This window comes from Pyxicephalus adspersus, chromosome 1 (assembly GCF_032062135.1).
Source record: "Pyxicephalus adspersus chromosome 1, UCB_Pads_2.0, whole genome shotgun sequence".
Taxonomy (NCBI): Eukaryota; Metazoa; Chordata; class Amphibia; order Anura; family Pyxicephalidae; genus Pyxicephalus; species Pyxicephalus adspersus.
In genome coordinates, this window is record NC_092858.1 from 528,918 (window position 1) to 542,097 (window position 13,180).

The following is a 13,180-nucleotide window of genomic DNA, read 5'->3' on the forward strand; positions in this document are numbered from 1 at the left end:
GATGAGCTGACAGTACCCCAGGAGATGGCCGATGAGCTGACAGTACCCCAGGAGATGGCCGATGAGCTTGCAGTACCCAAACACAATCTCTGAGCAGTAGATGATCTCACCATGTATAATGTCCTGTGAAATGTGAAAATTGTGTTTTTACACGACTAACATCACTTTGGAACAGAGGTTGGTGGGGTAACAATAGGGGTAATAGGAAGTTAGGAGACCGCTTTATATTCTATGTTAGTCCAGCTGTAAAAATAGAAAACATGACAAGTGCAGAAACTCGATCTTCTAAATGTTCTGCTGAATATAACAGACTAGGAATACCTGAAAGGGTGTGAGGATGGGCGAACCAGATACAAAATGATGGGGATTCTCTAAACACTTTGATGTTTCAATGTACAGAATAATTCCTGAAATGGATGTAATAAATGGGTAAATGCGGCCTGGGGCAATAAGCAGAGCCCTTGGGACACAATCTGAGCAGTGGGCACTCAGTAGACGACTCGAGGGACTCAGGAATGACGCAGAACCCGTCATAGAGCCAAGGAGCTCACTGAAGGGACTGGGACACTCCATACAAGATCCCAGGAGCTCTATACAGTACAGGACCTGCCTGGGGCAATTAGTTTATGGCCTGGGGCACTTATTGTCAGACTCAGGGCACAGGATATATGCCCTTGGTTCCAGGTCTGGTAACATCGTCCTGGCATCCTAGAGTGAAGTTTCTTTTCATTTACAAAGGACGCAGTGCAAAGAGGGAAAACAAGACAATGCAGCATGGCATTTCCTGACAATCTTCCCTAACTTGAAGAGCCGCGGTCTAATCCTCATCTAGATAACAGCTGAGCTCTCATTGCGTGTTGTCTCAGCCTTCTTCCATCTATGGCTGTGTCATTGCATGAGAGGAGACAAATGTGAACTGCATACCGACATCTGTGCTGTATATGTACCAGGGGCAGACATAAGGAGGTGCAAAGTGTTCCACGGCATGAGGGCCCCGGGCCCTCCTCAACCTACAGATGCCCCAACTCAGTTCCCCAATCAGTTCTGCACTGGAGCCCACTGACTATTTTTGCTACTGAAGTGTACTATGCCATGTGTGTTCTAAGAACAGACAGAAAAGTGCAAAGTGTGCCACTGCACAGGGGCCCCAGACCCTCCTTAGTCAACAGGGACCCGACTGAGTTTTTCAAGGGGGTTTCTGCTAACTACATTTGCCACTGGTGTTATGTATACCGACATTCTGTGCTCTATGTGTGCTGTACACTGACATCTGTGTTGTACTGGATTTATACAAGGAGCCGACATAGGAAGGTGCAAAGTGTGTAACTGCACAAGGGCCCTGGACCCCCCCTAGCCAACAGGGGCCCCAAGTCAGTTTGGTATTGGAGCCCAAGGTTGTCTAAATCTGCCACTGATGTGTTCTGTTTTCTAATATCTGTGCTGTATGTTTACCAGAGATGGGCACAGGAAGCGTGCTGTTGCACCAGGGCCCTGGATCCCTCTCAAGGCCAAGTTAGTTTTATTGGGGCCCACTGTTGGCTACTTCTGCCAAAGGTTTGAATTACTGCATACCGACATCTGTGCTGTATATGTACCAGGGGCAGACATAAGGAGGTGCAAAGTGTTCCACGGCATGAGGGCCCCGGGCCCTCCTCAACCTACAGATGCCCCAACTCAGTTCCCCAATCAGTTCTGCACTGGAGCCCACTGACTATTTTTGCTACTGAAGTGTACTATGCCATGTGTGTTCTAAGAACAGACAGAAAAGTGCAAAGTGTGCCACTGCACAGGGGCCCCAGACCCTCCTTAGTCAACAGGGACCCGACTGAGTTTTTCAAGGGGGTTTCTGCTAACTACATTTGCCACTGGTGTTATGTATACCGACATTCTGTGCTCTATGTGTGCTGTACACTGACATCTGTGTTGTACTGGATTTATACAAGGAGCCGACATAGGAAGGTGCAAAGTGTGTAACTGCACAAGGGCCCTGGACCCCCCCCTAGCCAACAGGGGCCCCAAGTCAGTTTGGTATTGGAGCCCAAGGTTGTCTAAATCTGCCACTGATGTGTTCTGTTTTCTAATATCTGTGCTGTATGTTTACCAGAGATGGGCACAGGAAGCGTGCTGTTGCACCAGGGCCCTGGATCCCTCTCAAGGCCAAGTTAGTTTTATTGGGGCCCACTGTTGGCTACTTCTGCCAAAGGTTTGAATTTTATACCAACATCAGTGCTGTGCCATGTGTGTACTAGAGGTGGATATAGGAAGGTGCAAAGTGTGTCGTCGCAGGAGGGGCCCGGACCCCCCTCAGCCAATGGGGCCCTTAAGTCAGATCAGCAGGGGTCCCCACTGTCGGCTACATCTACCACTGATGTGTATTGTATGCTGATATCTGTGTCGTGTGTGCTCTGTATACTTTTTATTTCCTTTTATCTATTTTTATCTCTATAAATAAGAAGCACAGATGGGAATTATCAGCCACAGACATTTTCTTATCGGATATAAAAGTGACGTCTGTGAGGATTATCATGAATTTATGGGATAGGAGATGAAATCTCGGTTTGTGTTGGATGAAGAGCGAAGGTTCAATCTTTGATGTTACATCGTAAATCTCCAAGCAAGCAGAGCTCCGAGGTTACATTTCTCCGGGTTTGTGGGTGTCATACACATTGGGGTGACATCACACACACACATCAGTAAATACCTGGTAGTGACAACAGAATTCTGGGCTCTTACGTCCGGTAGAGAAATCTTCCCATCTTCCAGGGTGAGGCCGGGTCAGAAGGTTGAGGGAAAACTATTTTCTCTTCCAGGTGCAAGCTTCAAGCGTGGACTTTGCACGGTGAAGGTCAATGTAAAGTCACAAGGGAGGTCCAGGCAGCGGTAGAAGATGTGGACGGTCTGACGTCTGGAAGATCTCCTGATTCTAACGACCACAGAGAGTAATACTGAGGGAAAGAGGAAGTTTCTACATCTTAATGTTCACAATCATGAAATATAAACATTACAGAAGAATAGTTATCAGTCAAAAGAGCGAGCGGCAGCCAATTGAGACTCAGCCAAATACACAACTTTCACACAAATCGGCCAATCTGCCTCCCTGTCTATTAAAGCGATGTTTTGGGTGGACGGGTACAGCAGGCGGTGGGGGGGTAGTCGGTGTCAACCAGACAAACTCAATCATTTCGGTAAATGTTTTGAACCATTGTGGCAAAATGTAAATTATGACTGACATTTGGCAAAATTTAAACTTTTCTGGTATCATTGTATGGAGACCTAGGCGATCCATAGTGTCACAATACCTGTCGGTTCCTTCAGCGGTCCCCGCTAAACTGTCCCGCCGCATCCCGTACCTGTGTACCCTGTCAAGCTGCCACTTGTAGCACTCACTCTTTGTCTCCGGCTGACAGAAAGTCACAGCCAAAATGTCTGCTTCTGGAGACAGCTTGGCTTTTGAGGAACTGTGCAAGCAGATCGCTAGGCTCAAAATTTCTGTGCGAAAAGTTCAGAGAGAGTACTTCCACTTGGAAAGCCATTTTCAAACCTTGCCGCTCCACCAGCTCAACCTCTAGCTCAGACACACCTGAGCCCAAGATCCCGCTTCCGGACCGCTTCCCTGGGGACAGCTGCCAATTCCAGGCCTTCCGCAATTCCTGACACTTTTATTTTGTACTGCAGCCTACAACCTTTGCCGAGGAGCACACCAAGGTGTCCTCCAGGGGGAACCACAGGCCTGGGCCTTCTGATTGATGGAACACAGTGATGAAGCCTTGGGTAATATCAGGGAACTATTTGAGAAGTTGGCAGAATTTTATAATGATCCCGACGTGCTGCCACTGCTGAAGCAGCCCTCCGCAATCATCAACAAGGCCAACGCCCCGTTGAAGACTATATTTCAGACTTCCGCAGATGGAGCTATGATAACCAGTGGAATGGCACCGCTCTCAAACATCAATTCTGCATTGGGTTGTCTGAATCTCTGAAGGATGAGTTAGCCGGAGGGGGTGTTCCAGACTCCCTAAATAACTAGGCTAGTAACCCAAACTGACAGAACATTACGGGAGCACAGGGTTGAGAAGTCTTATATCCCTCGCTCACCCTGGTCTTCCAATTGTCTACCTCCTCCATCACCATCGGTCTCTGCACCCATTCCACTTCCTGCCTCTATGGATTCCCCAGAACCTATGCATTTAGGTCTAGCCAGGCCCTCACTGTCTGCAGAGGAGAGCTGGAGACGTTTTCAGGCTGATCTCTGCTTGTATAGTGGCTCTCCTGGTCATCTGGTGTATAATTACCCCATAAGGCCTACAGGGGAAGGAAATGACTCCCTCACCCCCAGCCATGCTAAATCCTCTTTCCTCAGCTCACATTTCTCTCTGCTTGTTCCCCCAGGGCCCGGACAGAACCATTGAAGTACAAGCCATTGTTGATTCTGAGGCTTGCACCTGTTTCTTGGACGTCACCCTTGCCAAGCAACTCCTTGTACCCCTTCACAACAAGAAACAACCTCTCTTTCTGCGACTCACAGACGGCTCTACCATTAAGACTAGACCAGTTACATTGGAGACAATTCCCCTTCCTATAATCATACAACCTGGGCATCAGGAGCTTTTAAGTTCAATGTGATACCTTCCCCACTATTTCCCATTATCCTGGGTATACCATTGTTGCAGACCCATAATCCCTGTATCAATTAACTGGTCCACTGGCAAAGTGACTTTTTGGTCTGCGTATTGCCAGTAGTGCTATTTCCGAAAGTGCACCAGCTACCTTGATACCCTGCGTTGTTACCTTGTGATTTCTGACCTGACTTGTGCCTCGAATCTGACCACGTCTGTCTGCTGCCTGCCCTAAGGCTCACTGGGCCCCGTACTGCATTCGCCTTCCACCTGTCTCTACACCGAGGCTGATCCAGCCTTCATCCTTAGATAGGGTGACCCCAAGGGTCAAGACCTAGTGACCCCCAGCAGCAAAGAGCCTAGTGGCCTCCAGGCTACTGGCCCATCACCCCTTTGCAGGGTGTCCTGGTGAAGACCTGGTGCCACTTAGTCTCCACTCCTTGGGTGATCCCCTGCTACCTGCCTGGGGAGATCCTGACACATAGATGCACAATTTTGGTATTCCAGACATGTGCACACCATTTCCTAATACATACACATGAATACAAATTCCAGAGTCTACACAGAATCCATGGAAAGTTCCAGATTCTATGACAAACCCTATGTGAATATTTAGCTATAGGGACTCCTAATCAAAGACATATTTGTAGGATATCAGCCCGATAATGTGTATAGATGAAGGAATTCCAACATGAGAAACGCATGACGGGCAAGAGGGACTGTCCTGTCCATTGAGTATGTCAGTCCCCTGGCCATGTCATTGGCTTCAATGGCTCTGTCCTGACACTTCTATACAAAGTGCTTGTTCCAGGTCCATGACCAGGCCAGCCTCAATGGAAGTCCTCATTCTTCTCTAATGACAAAGTCACTGCTAAGGAATTCCAGTATTCAGGTAAATCATCAATCAATACATACAATGGTCCTGGCAAATCTGAGAGAAAGGTGTGCTGGGGTCTGATCAATGATCCCCCTCCCGGGTCAGGAATTATACTTCACCTGTTTCGTCTGTGAGTGATATCCTCACCTGTGTCACTGATATCCTAATCTGTGTCATTGATATCCTCACCTGTGTCATGGAAATCCTCACCTGTGTCATTGATATCCTCACCTGTGTCATGGAAATCCTCACCTGTGTCACGGATATCCTCATTGTGTCATGGATATCCTCACCTGTGTCATCTGTCTAAGTGATATCCTCACCTGTGTCATGGAAATCCTCATCTGTGTCACTGATATCCTAATCTGTATCATGGAAATTCTCATCTGTGTGTCATGAATATGCTCACTTATGTCATCTAAATGATATCCTCACCCCGTGTCATCTGTCTAAGTGATATCCTTACCTGTATCAGATGATTTCTTACCTTGTCTGTAATCTTCTTACTGGTGTCAGCTGTATCTGTTCCATTAATGTCCTGGATGTTGCATCAGTAATCCGCTCTCACCTTTGCCAGTAATGTCTTATTATCTGATATGAATCCCCCTTAACCCCTATCAGTCATTATCTCACCTGTTCTAGCATTCCTTCTGCAACTTTGTCTGTTATCTGTCGGTCCAAATCACTGCTCTGTCCAACTCTGTGTAACCTCTGTTTACCTGTCTCAGTTATCTCTCATCAGTATTAGTGCAGTTTCTCCACTGTCCATCTTTCTGACCTCTGTCAGTCATCTTCTCTCACCAAGGTGGGTTTTATCCTCATATCTGTGATAGGTAAATCTCATCAGCATCAGGTGGTCTTTTCTCTTTCAATTATCCCACCTGCCAGTCATCTGTTCTCCCCTGTGTGAGATATCACTTGTATGGGTCATGTCCTATCATCTGTGTGATGTATCACCTGTGTCAGCCATGTTCTCTCACCTGTATTAGGTATCATGTGTATGGGCCATGTCCTTTCACCTGTGTTAGGTATCACCTTTATTCTGTATCACCAGTATGGACTGTGTCCTCTCACCTGTGTTAGGTATCACCTGTATGGGCCATGTCCCCTCATCTGTGTTATGTATCACCTGTATGGGACATGTCTTCTCACCTGTGTTGGGTATCACCTGTGTACGCCATGTTCTCTCACCTGTGTGAAGCATCACCTGTATCAGCCATGTCCTCCCATCTGTGTCTCTTTCTGGCAGGTTTGGAATCTTCTCATCACTGGAACATTTATATAGAATGTTGGAATCCCAGATGAGCTCCAGCAGTTCTTGATGTCCCATGTGCAAGGATCAGGGAAATCTCTGCTGGATAAACTTTATCTTCTTAGCTCACTATTAAGTATGAATTTCTCAGCTTTAGACATTAGTTGGAAATTCCTAATATTCACCCTCCCACGAGGGGCCACACAGCCAGAACAGGAACTCACACTGTGACTATGGACAGTTTGGGTTTCCTGGTACCTGCTGGCCCAGAAATGCCTTAGCCCTCCAGATTCATCTCTGGAATTTGATTTCACAGTCATAGCTTAGTGAGTGAAAAATGAAAGCAATGTAATATTTGTAATATTTGGATAATTTATGGTGCAGGTGAATCAACCAAAAATAATCTTTTGTGGACAGGAAGTAAAAACTCTCCAAACTTCCTACAAATGATATTTCTCTGGAGTTCAGAAAACATTCACAGCGCCATTATTCCCCTCACCAGTGATTGTCATTGTAAAAGGGAGACCTCACCTACAGCTCCAGTAAGAAAAATCATCACCCAACATCAACGGCTGTTGACGTGTAGGGCCCCAGAGCCCAACAGGACTTTAACTCTTCCAACATCTCCACCTTGGCCCCTAGCCGCCCAGCACCACCTCAGGAGCCATATTCACCTGTTCACCATAAAGGGGGAGACCCCACCAAAGAGGATCCCCCCTGCCAAATTCCCCCACCTTACCAATGCACTGGACCTTGCCTTCCAAGACCCCGACCGCTAAAATTAACCAAACTTTCAAATTATCATTATAACTATAAAAGGGGTGTGGGGGGGTAACTTTTACTTCCAAAAGAGACCCTCTCACTTCCGTCCTGCCCCCTATAACTCATCCCATTCCTAATCCCCTCCTACCCCACGCTCCACACCAGCCCCCTTACTACATTTATTACCCCTTACCACCCCTGGGCTAGGCCTCCCACCCCCGTCATGTGGCCCTGTGCCTAAATTCTTATGGCTACGGGCCTCTCTGATTATTAATCTGCTCCCAGATCTGCAGCACACAAAGACAAACAGCGTTCTGTGATTCATCAAATGGGAGAGAATTATTCCTTGTACTGGGATCGGGGGGTTTTATCTTGTTTTATGAGCTTCTTCATGCCAGTGGCACCCAATGACCTCACCAGGGGCCCCGCATGTCAGTGCATTGCTGCATACAAAGGTAAAACATTCAGAGAAATAACTCAGAACACTGATATGGGGGATTCATCGCATAATCCTATGAATAATAAGTACACCCCAACATTGCCGAACACCTCATTTCTACTAATTTAGGGTCATGTGACCAGATCAGGAGATCCCTCAGGGAGAAGCTGGAGGTCCGATATTATTCCCAGATATGAGGTGTCATCATGACAGAAAGAAGGATCTGAATATTTATGGGAGCTCCTGGGAGAGAAGAGGAAATACTCTGCTATAAAAGTAAAACCAAGGCCAGGTGTGGAGAGACCAGGTGCAGGGAGGCCAGGTGTGGAGAAGTCAGGTGTAGAGAAGTCAGGTGTGGAGACGTCAGGTGTGGAGAAGTCAGGTGTAGAGCGGCCAGGTGTAGAGAGGCCAGATGTGGGGACGTCAGGTGTAGAGAGGTTACATGTGGAGACGTCAGGTGTAGAGAGGCCAGGTGTGGAGACGTCAGGTGTAGAGAGGCCAGGTGTAGAGAGGCCAGATGTAGAGAGGCCAGATGTAGAGGGGCCAGGTGTAGAGGGGCCAGGTGTAAGAGGGCCAGGTGTGGAGAGGCCAGGTGTGGAGAGGCCAGGTGTGGAGAAGTCAGGTGTGGAGCAGCAAGGTGTAGAGAGGCCAGGTGTAGAGAGGCCAGATGTGGAGACGTCAGGTGTAGGGAGGCCAGGTGTAGAGAGGCCAGGTGTAGAGAGGCCAGGTGTAGAGAGGCCAGATGTGGAGAAGTCAGGTGCAGAGAGGCCAGGTGTAGAGAGGCCAGGTGTAGAGAGGCCAGGTGTAGAGGGGCCAGGTGTAGAGGGGCCAGGTGTAGAGGGGCCAGGTGTAGAGGGCCAGGTGTGGAGAGGCCAGGTGTGGAGAAGTCAGGTGCAGAGAGGCCAGGTGTGGAGCAGCAAGGTGTAGAGAGGACAGGTGTGGGGAAGTCAGGTGTAGAGAGGACAGGTGTGGAGAGGCCAGGTGGGGCTACAAACTCCATGTTTGGGACTATATTGTGAGTGATTTCCAGTTTGGATTTGATTTTGCTGATTTGTTTTTTTTCTGCTGATGGAAAGTTTTTATTTTCTTCTTTGCTGAAATAAATTATTTTTTGACATTCAGTACAAAGCTTCTTGTGAACATTAGGTCCTATGTGCAGCATTGATCCCGGTTCTCCCAAATACCACAGTTAGCACCATGTTACCCCTGTACTTATTCCCCAGGGGGAGGGGTGGATATCGGGGGGTCGTGGTGAGGAGGCTATTGCCACTTTTGGGGGCAGGCAGCGCTCTGGATTTGGTGTAAACCCTTTTATTGATAGGTGAGGGGTCACACAAGCTCTCTGCCCCCATTTCCTACTCAGAAAGCTCCGCAGCCTATTCACTATGTTTAGTATATTACTTTTCTTTCTTTATATAATTCACTTCTGGTGAATCTGGCTGTCTGATTATGACTTCAGACGTTGCTCTGTGCATTGTTGGTTGAATTTGGCTCTCATTCACTTTCATGGGGTTCAGTTAGAAATGGATCTAAAGATGGGGTCAGAGCCCAGGAGGAAATGATTAGGAAGGGGAGGAAGTTAAGGGGTGATGGGAACATGTCCCTAGTGCAAAATAAAGCAATAAGAAAATCCAGCCAGGGTGACACAATTTGTGGGAACAACATGCTTTATTTTTACTTGTGACATGTTCCCACGGGTCCCCCTGAGCCCAACCACCCATGGTGACCATTCTGTTCCGGGGCTCTATTATTATTTTGCATGCCTGCCAGGTGGCATTATACTTTAGGGGGGCAGGGAATTAGTGGGCTCACAGGAAGTGTGTTGGATAATGCTGGGGTGCAGGAAGTCAGTGAGTATTGCGCTTCATTTTCCCTTTCTACCACAGTGGGGATTGGTTTTGATCATTCGATATGACCATGGCAGCCAATCTGTGATCTCCGAGATTCTTCAGATTCGGGTGGAGGAAATTTCAGTGTCACCATTGATTCTGCACATACAAGGGTGGGGGGATGGGGGGGTGACACAGTCTAAGTTTTTATATGTCCCCCCACAGCATACACACTGTCACTCATTGGGGTCACACTCGGGGTGTCTGTTATAGCGGAGATGTAAATGACCGTCCTATGACCTCTACTTGACCTCCACCTGACCTGCAATGAACCTCCTCAGATTTATCAGCCTGTTTGATCATTTTAGTGATTCGTATGCAGAGGAAAGCAGGGCCAAACAGAGATCCATTTACAGAGCCCCCAGCACAGACCAATCACAGATGGATTTGGGGTGTTGAAGGATCACTGATTGGTTTCGGAGATTGCTCTGATCAGATTTGGGAGGATGATGGAGGTTCGATGGAGGGCTGCAGATTTCCCCACATTGACAACTCTTTACTTTTATTTCCCAGAAATACCCCCCAAAAAAAGAGAACCTGTCACGTGATGGATCATTGCAGCAAGAATTTCCCTTGGATTATATTAGCATGTAATGTGTTTCCCATGATTCCCGTGTTTTACCTGCAAAATGCCTGAGAAGCCCCAAGACTACCCCTGGGGAAGGGGGGAGCTGTTCTGTATATCCTGGAATATCCACAGCCCCAGCAGATTCAAAAATGTCACTTTATAGTATTCTTCTGTGCCCCTCCCCCGAAGCTACATAAATGGAGGGGTGGGGAGATGGGCCAGCACAGGCAATAGTTAGACATTCCCAGTAGGGGAGGGGACAGTGTAGGAGGAGGGAGGTTTTGCTGATAAAGCTTTAACATGTGATCATATCTAATATTTATTATCTCTGTGCTTCCACCAGCTAGTGGTGACAGGGCCTCTTTAAATCATCCACATGCTGGACGGGGAGCGTATGCTTTGTGTCAGTGCAGGGATTTCAGCCCCGGCACTCTGCCAACACACAGACAGGAAATATATCTGAGGGAAGAAGGGAGGTTGTCACTGCTGAAAACACCGATTACATTAATGTCCTGTACAAGCATGTAGCCAGTGAAGTCAGCAGAAAGAAATCCTGTGTGATTTTTCCTATTGAATCCTCAGTGGGAGAATTCAGCAATGGCAGCCCATGGACTATTCCTATTGGATGGACGGCAGCATCAACCTACCATGTAATGTGGAGTCAGAAATAAGTCAGAGGTGACCCCGCCTTATACCCACCCCTCCCCCTACTAGTTCTATATGAAATGCTTATTGGAGTGTATGAATTCCCTTCACTTATCACAAAATAAAATTCCAACAACATTTTACAGGAAATAGAACTTTATTAAATTATGTTTATATGAGAGAAAAGCCCGGTCCAGGTTCACATTGTGCCCCCCGGGCCCCTCTATACCTCCGTTATTCTCCCCCGGGGTATTTACCTCCTGCAGTCTGTGGCACTTCCTGTCCAGGGGTGACAATTCTGCTCCTAGAAACAGCACAGTGACTGAGCGTAGTCACCCAGGTACAGCCTTGGCAGGATCACCAGCTGAATGGAAAGAAAAGGCTGAAATAATGAAATGAGTGCAGCCGTTATGTATAACCCCCATTGTCCTCATTGGTTATTCCCCTCCAGTGGAATCTGCTGAGGGTTATCACTCCCCGGAGGTCAGACTTATTGCTTTACTGAAGATTCTGCTCAGCCTGCTGCGAATTTGCTTTGTTTTGATCCCATAAATTAAAGGGTTAATCACTGGGGAGCCCAGGAGGTAAATATTCCCAAACAGGACATGCAGATAGGGGGCGCTGCTACTCGGAAATCGGTGCACCACAGCAATGCCAATAAAGCCCAGATAGAAGACAATGACGGCACAGATGTGGGCAGCGCAGGTACCGATGGCCTTCAGACTGGACTCACCCGCCAGGCCCAGCACCATCTTTATAATCAGTAGGTATGAGATGGAGATGAACACAGAGTCCAGGCCCATAGCCGAGAGGGCAATAAATAGGCCGTAGACGATATTGATCCGTATGTGAGCGCAGGCCAATTTCATGACCTCTTGATGGAGGCAATACGAGTGGCTCAATAAATTCCCCCCAAATAATGAAAACCTCTTAATGAGTAGTGGGAGGGGGATCATCCCAGCCGCCCCCCGGAGAAGAATCACCAGGCCGATCCTCACAATGGTCTTGTTGGTTAATATGGAGGAATAGCGAAGGGGGTGGCAGATGGCCACATACCGGTCTACAGCCATGGCCACCAATATCCCAGACTCCAAGGCGGACAGGAAGTGGATGGAGAACATCTGGGTCAGGCACATATCGAAGGGGATCAGTCGGCTATCGAACCAGAAGATCCCCAACATTTTGGGCATAACGGTGGTGGCAATGAGTAGGTCCAGAACGGAGAGCTGAAAGAGGAAGATGTACATAGGGTCATGGAGCTCCCGCTCCTTCCTAATGACCCAGATGATGGTGACATTACCCAACATCGCCACAAGGTAGAGCAATGCCAGGGGAAATCCAAACCAGAAATGGAAATCCTCCAGATTGGGGATCCCACTGAGAGTGAATCCATCGATACCACTGCATGATAAGTTGGACGCCATATTGCTTCGTGACACCACCACCATGGGAAATCAAAGAAGCCACATCTGCTCCTGAAACATGAGGAACATAACATTTAGTCAGAGGTATGAGGATCACCTACCTATCAGTGTGAATATCTAGGCAGGGGGTATGAGGTTTACCAACCTATCAGTGTGAATATCTAGGCAGGGGGTATGAGGTTTACCAACCTATCAGTGTGAATATATAGGTTGGGGTTTAGATCATCACTCTCCAAGAACCTGGGTGATCCAGCAAACAAGGAATGGATTTCCTAAAAATTGTTTGCTAATTATTGACAAATATTTTTAATACTGGATCAGATCCATTCCAGGTTTGCTGGATCAGCTAGGTTCTCCAGAGGAGTTTTAATAAATCAGATCCAATGTATGTCAGGTAGTGTTGGTCGAATAGCCCAATATTTTTAAAATGATCAAACGCCGAATTAGAACATAATTAAAGTCTATGGGGGGGGGGGTTATTTTCGTTACTGTGTAGAGCTGCAAAAGCAATCAGGGAAGCGGAGCTGTCAGCTCCCCTAATTGCTCCTGCAGCCCTAGCGGAACTTGCGTACCTCCAATCAGCTGTGACCACAGGTTCCCACGCTCCCCAGGCTGTATATATCAACCCAGGAAGCGTGGGAACTAAACTCAGATGAACTCTCAATGGAGAAACTTCATTGAGAGTTCCCCTGCAGTCACAGCTGATTG

General features: G+C 47.6%; 2 protein-coding genes across 2 annotated transcripts in view; both read right to left on the reverse strand.

Moving 5' to 3' along the window:
• LOC140339929 (olfactory receptor 51E1-like) overlaps window positions 1-2,911 on the reverse strand; it is a 10,073-nt gene extending 7,162 nt beyond the window's left edge. Inside the window, exon 1 of the mRNA XM_072424888.1 lies at window positions 2,702-2,911. The gene's annotated coding sequence lies outside the window, so the exon portion shown is untranslated. The remainder of the gene's footprint in view (window positions 1-2,701) is intronic.
• Window positions 2,912-11,518: 8,607 nt separating this feature from the next.
• On the reverse strand, window positions 11,519-12,496 carry LOC140321768 (olfactory receptor 51E1-like). The gene has a single exon (XM_072398554.1). The coding sequence runs from the start codon at window positions 12,494-12,496 to the stop codon at window positions 11,519-11,521; it is 978 nt and encodes a 325-aa protein (XP_072254655.1).
• Between the last annotated feature and the right edge of the window lie 684 nt (window positions 12,497-13,180).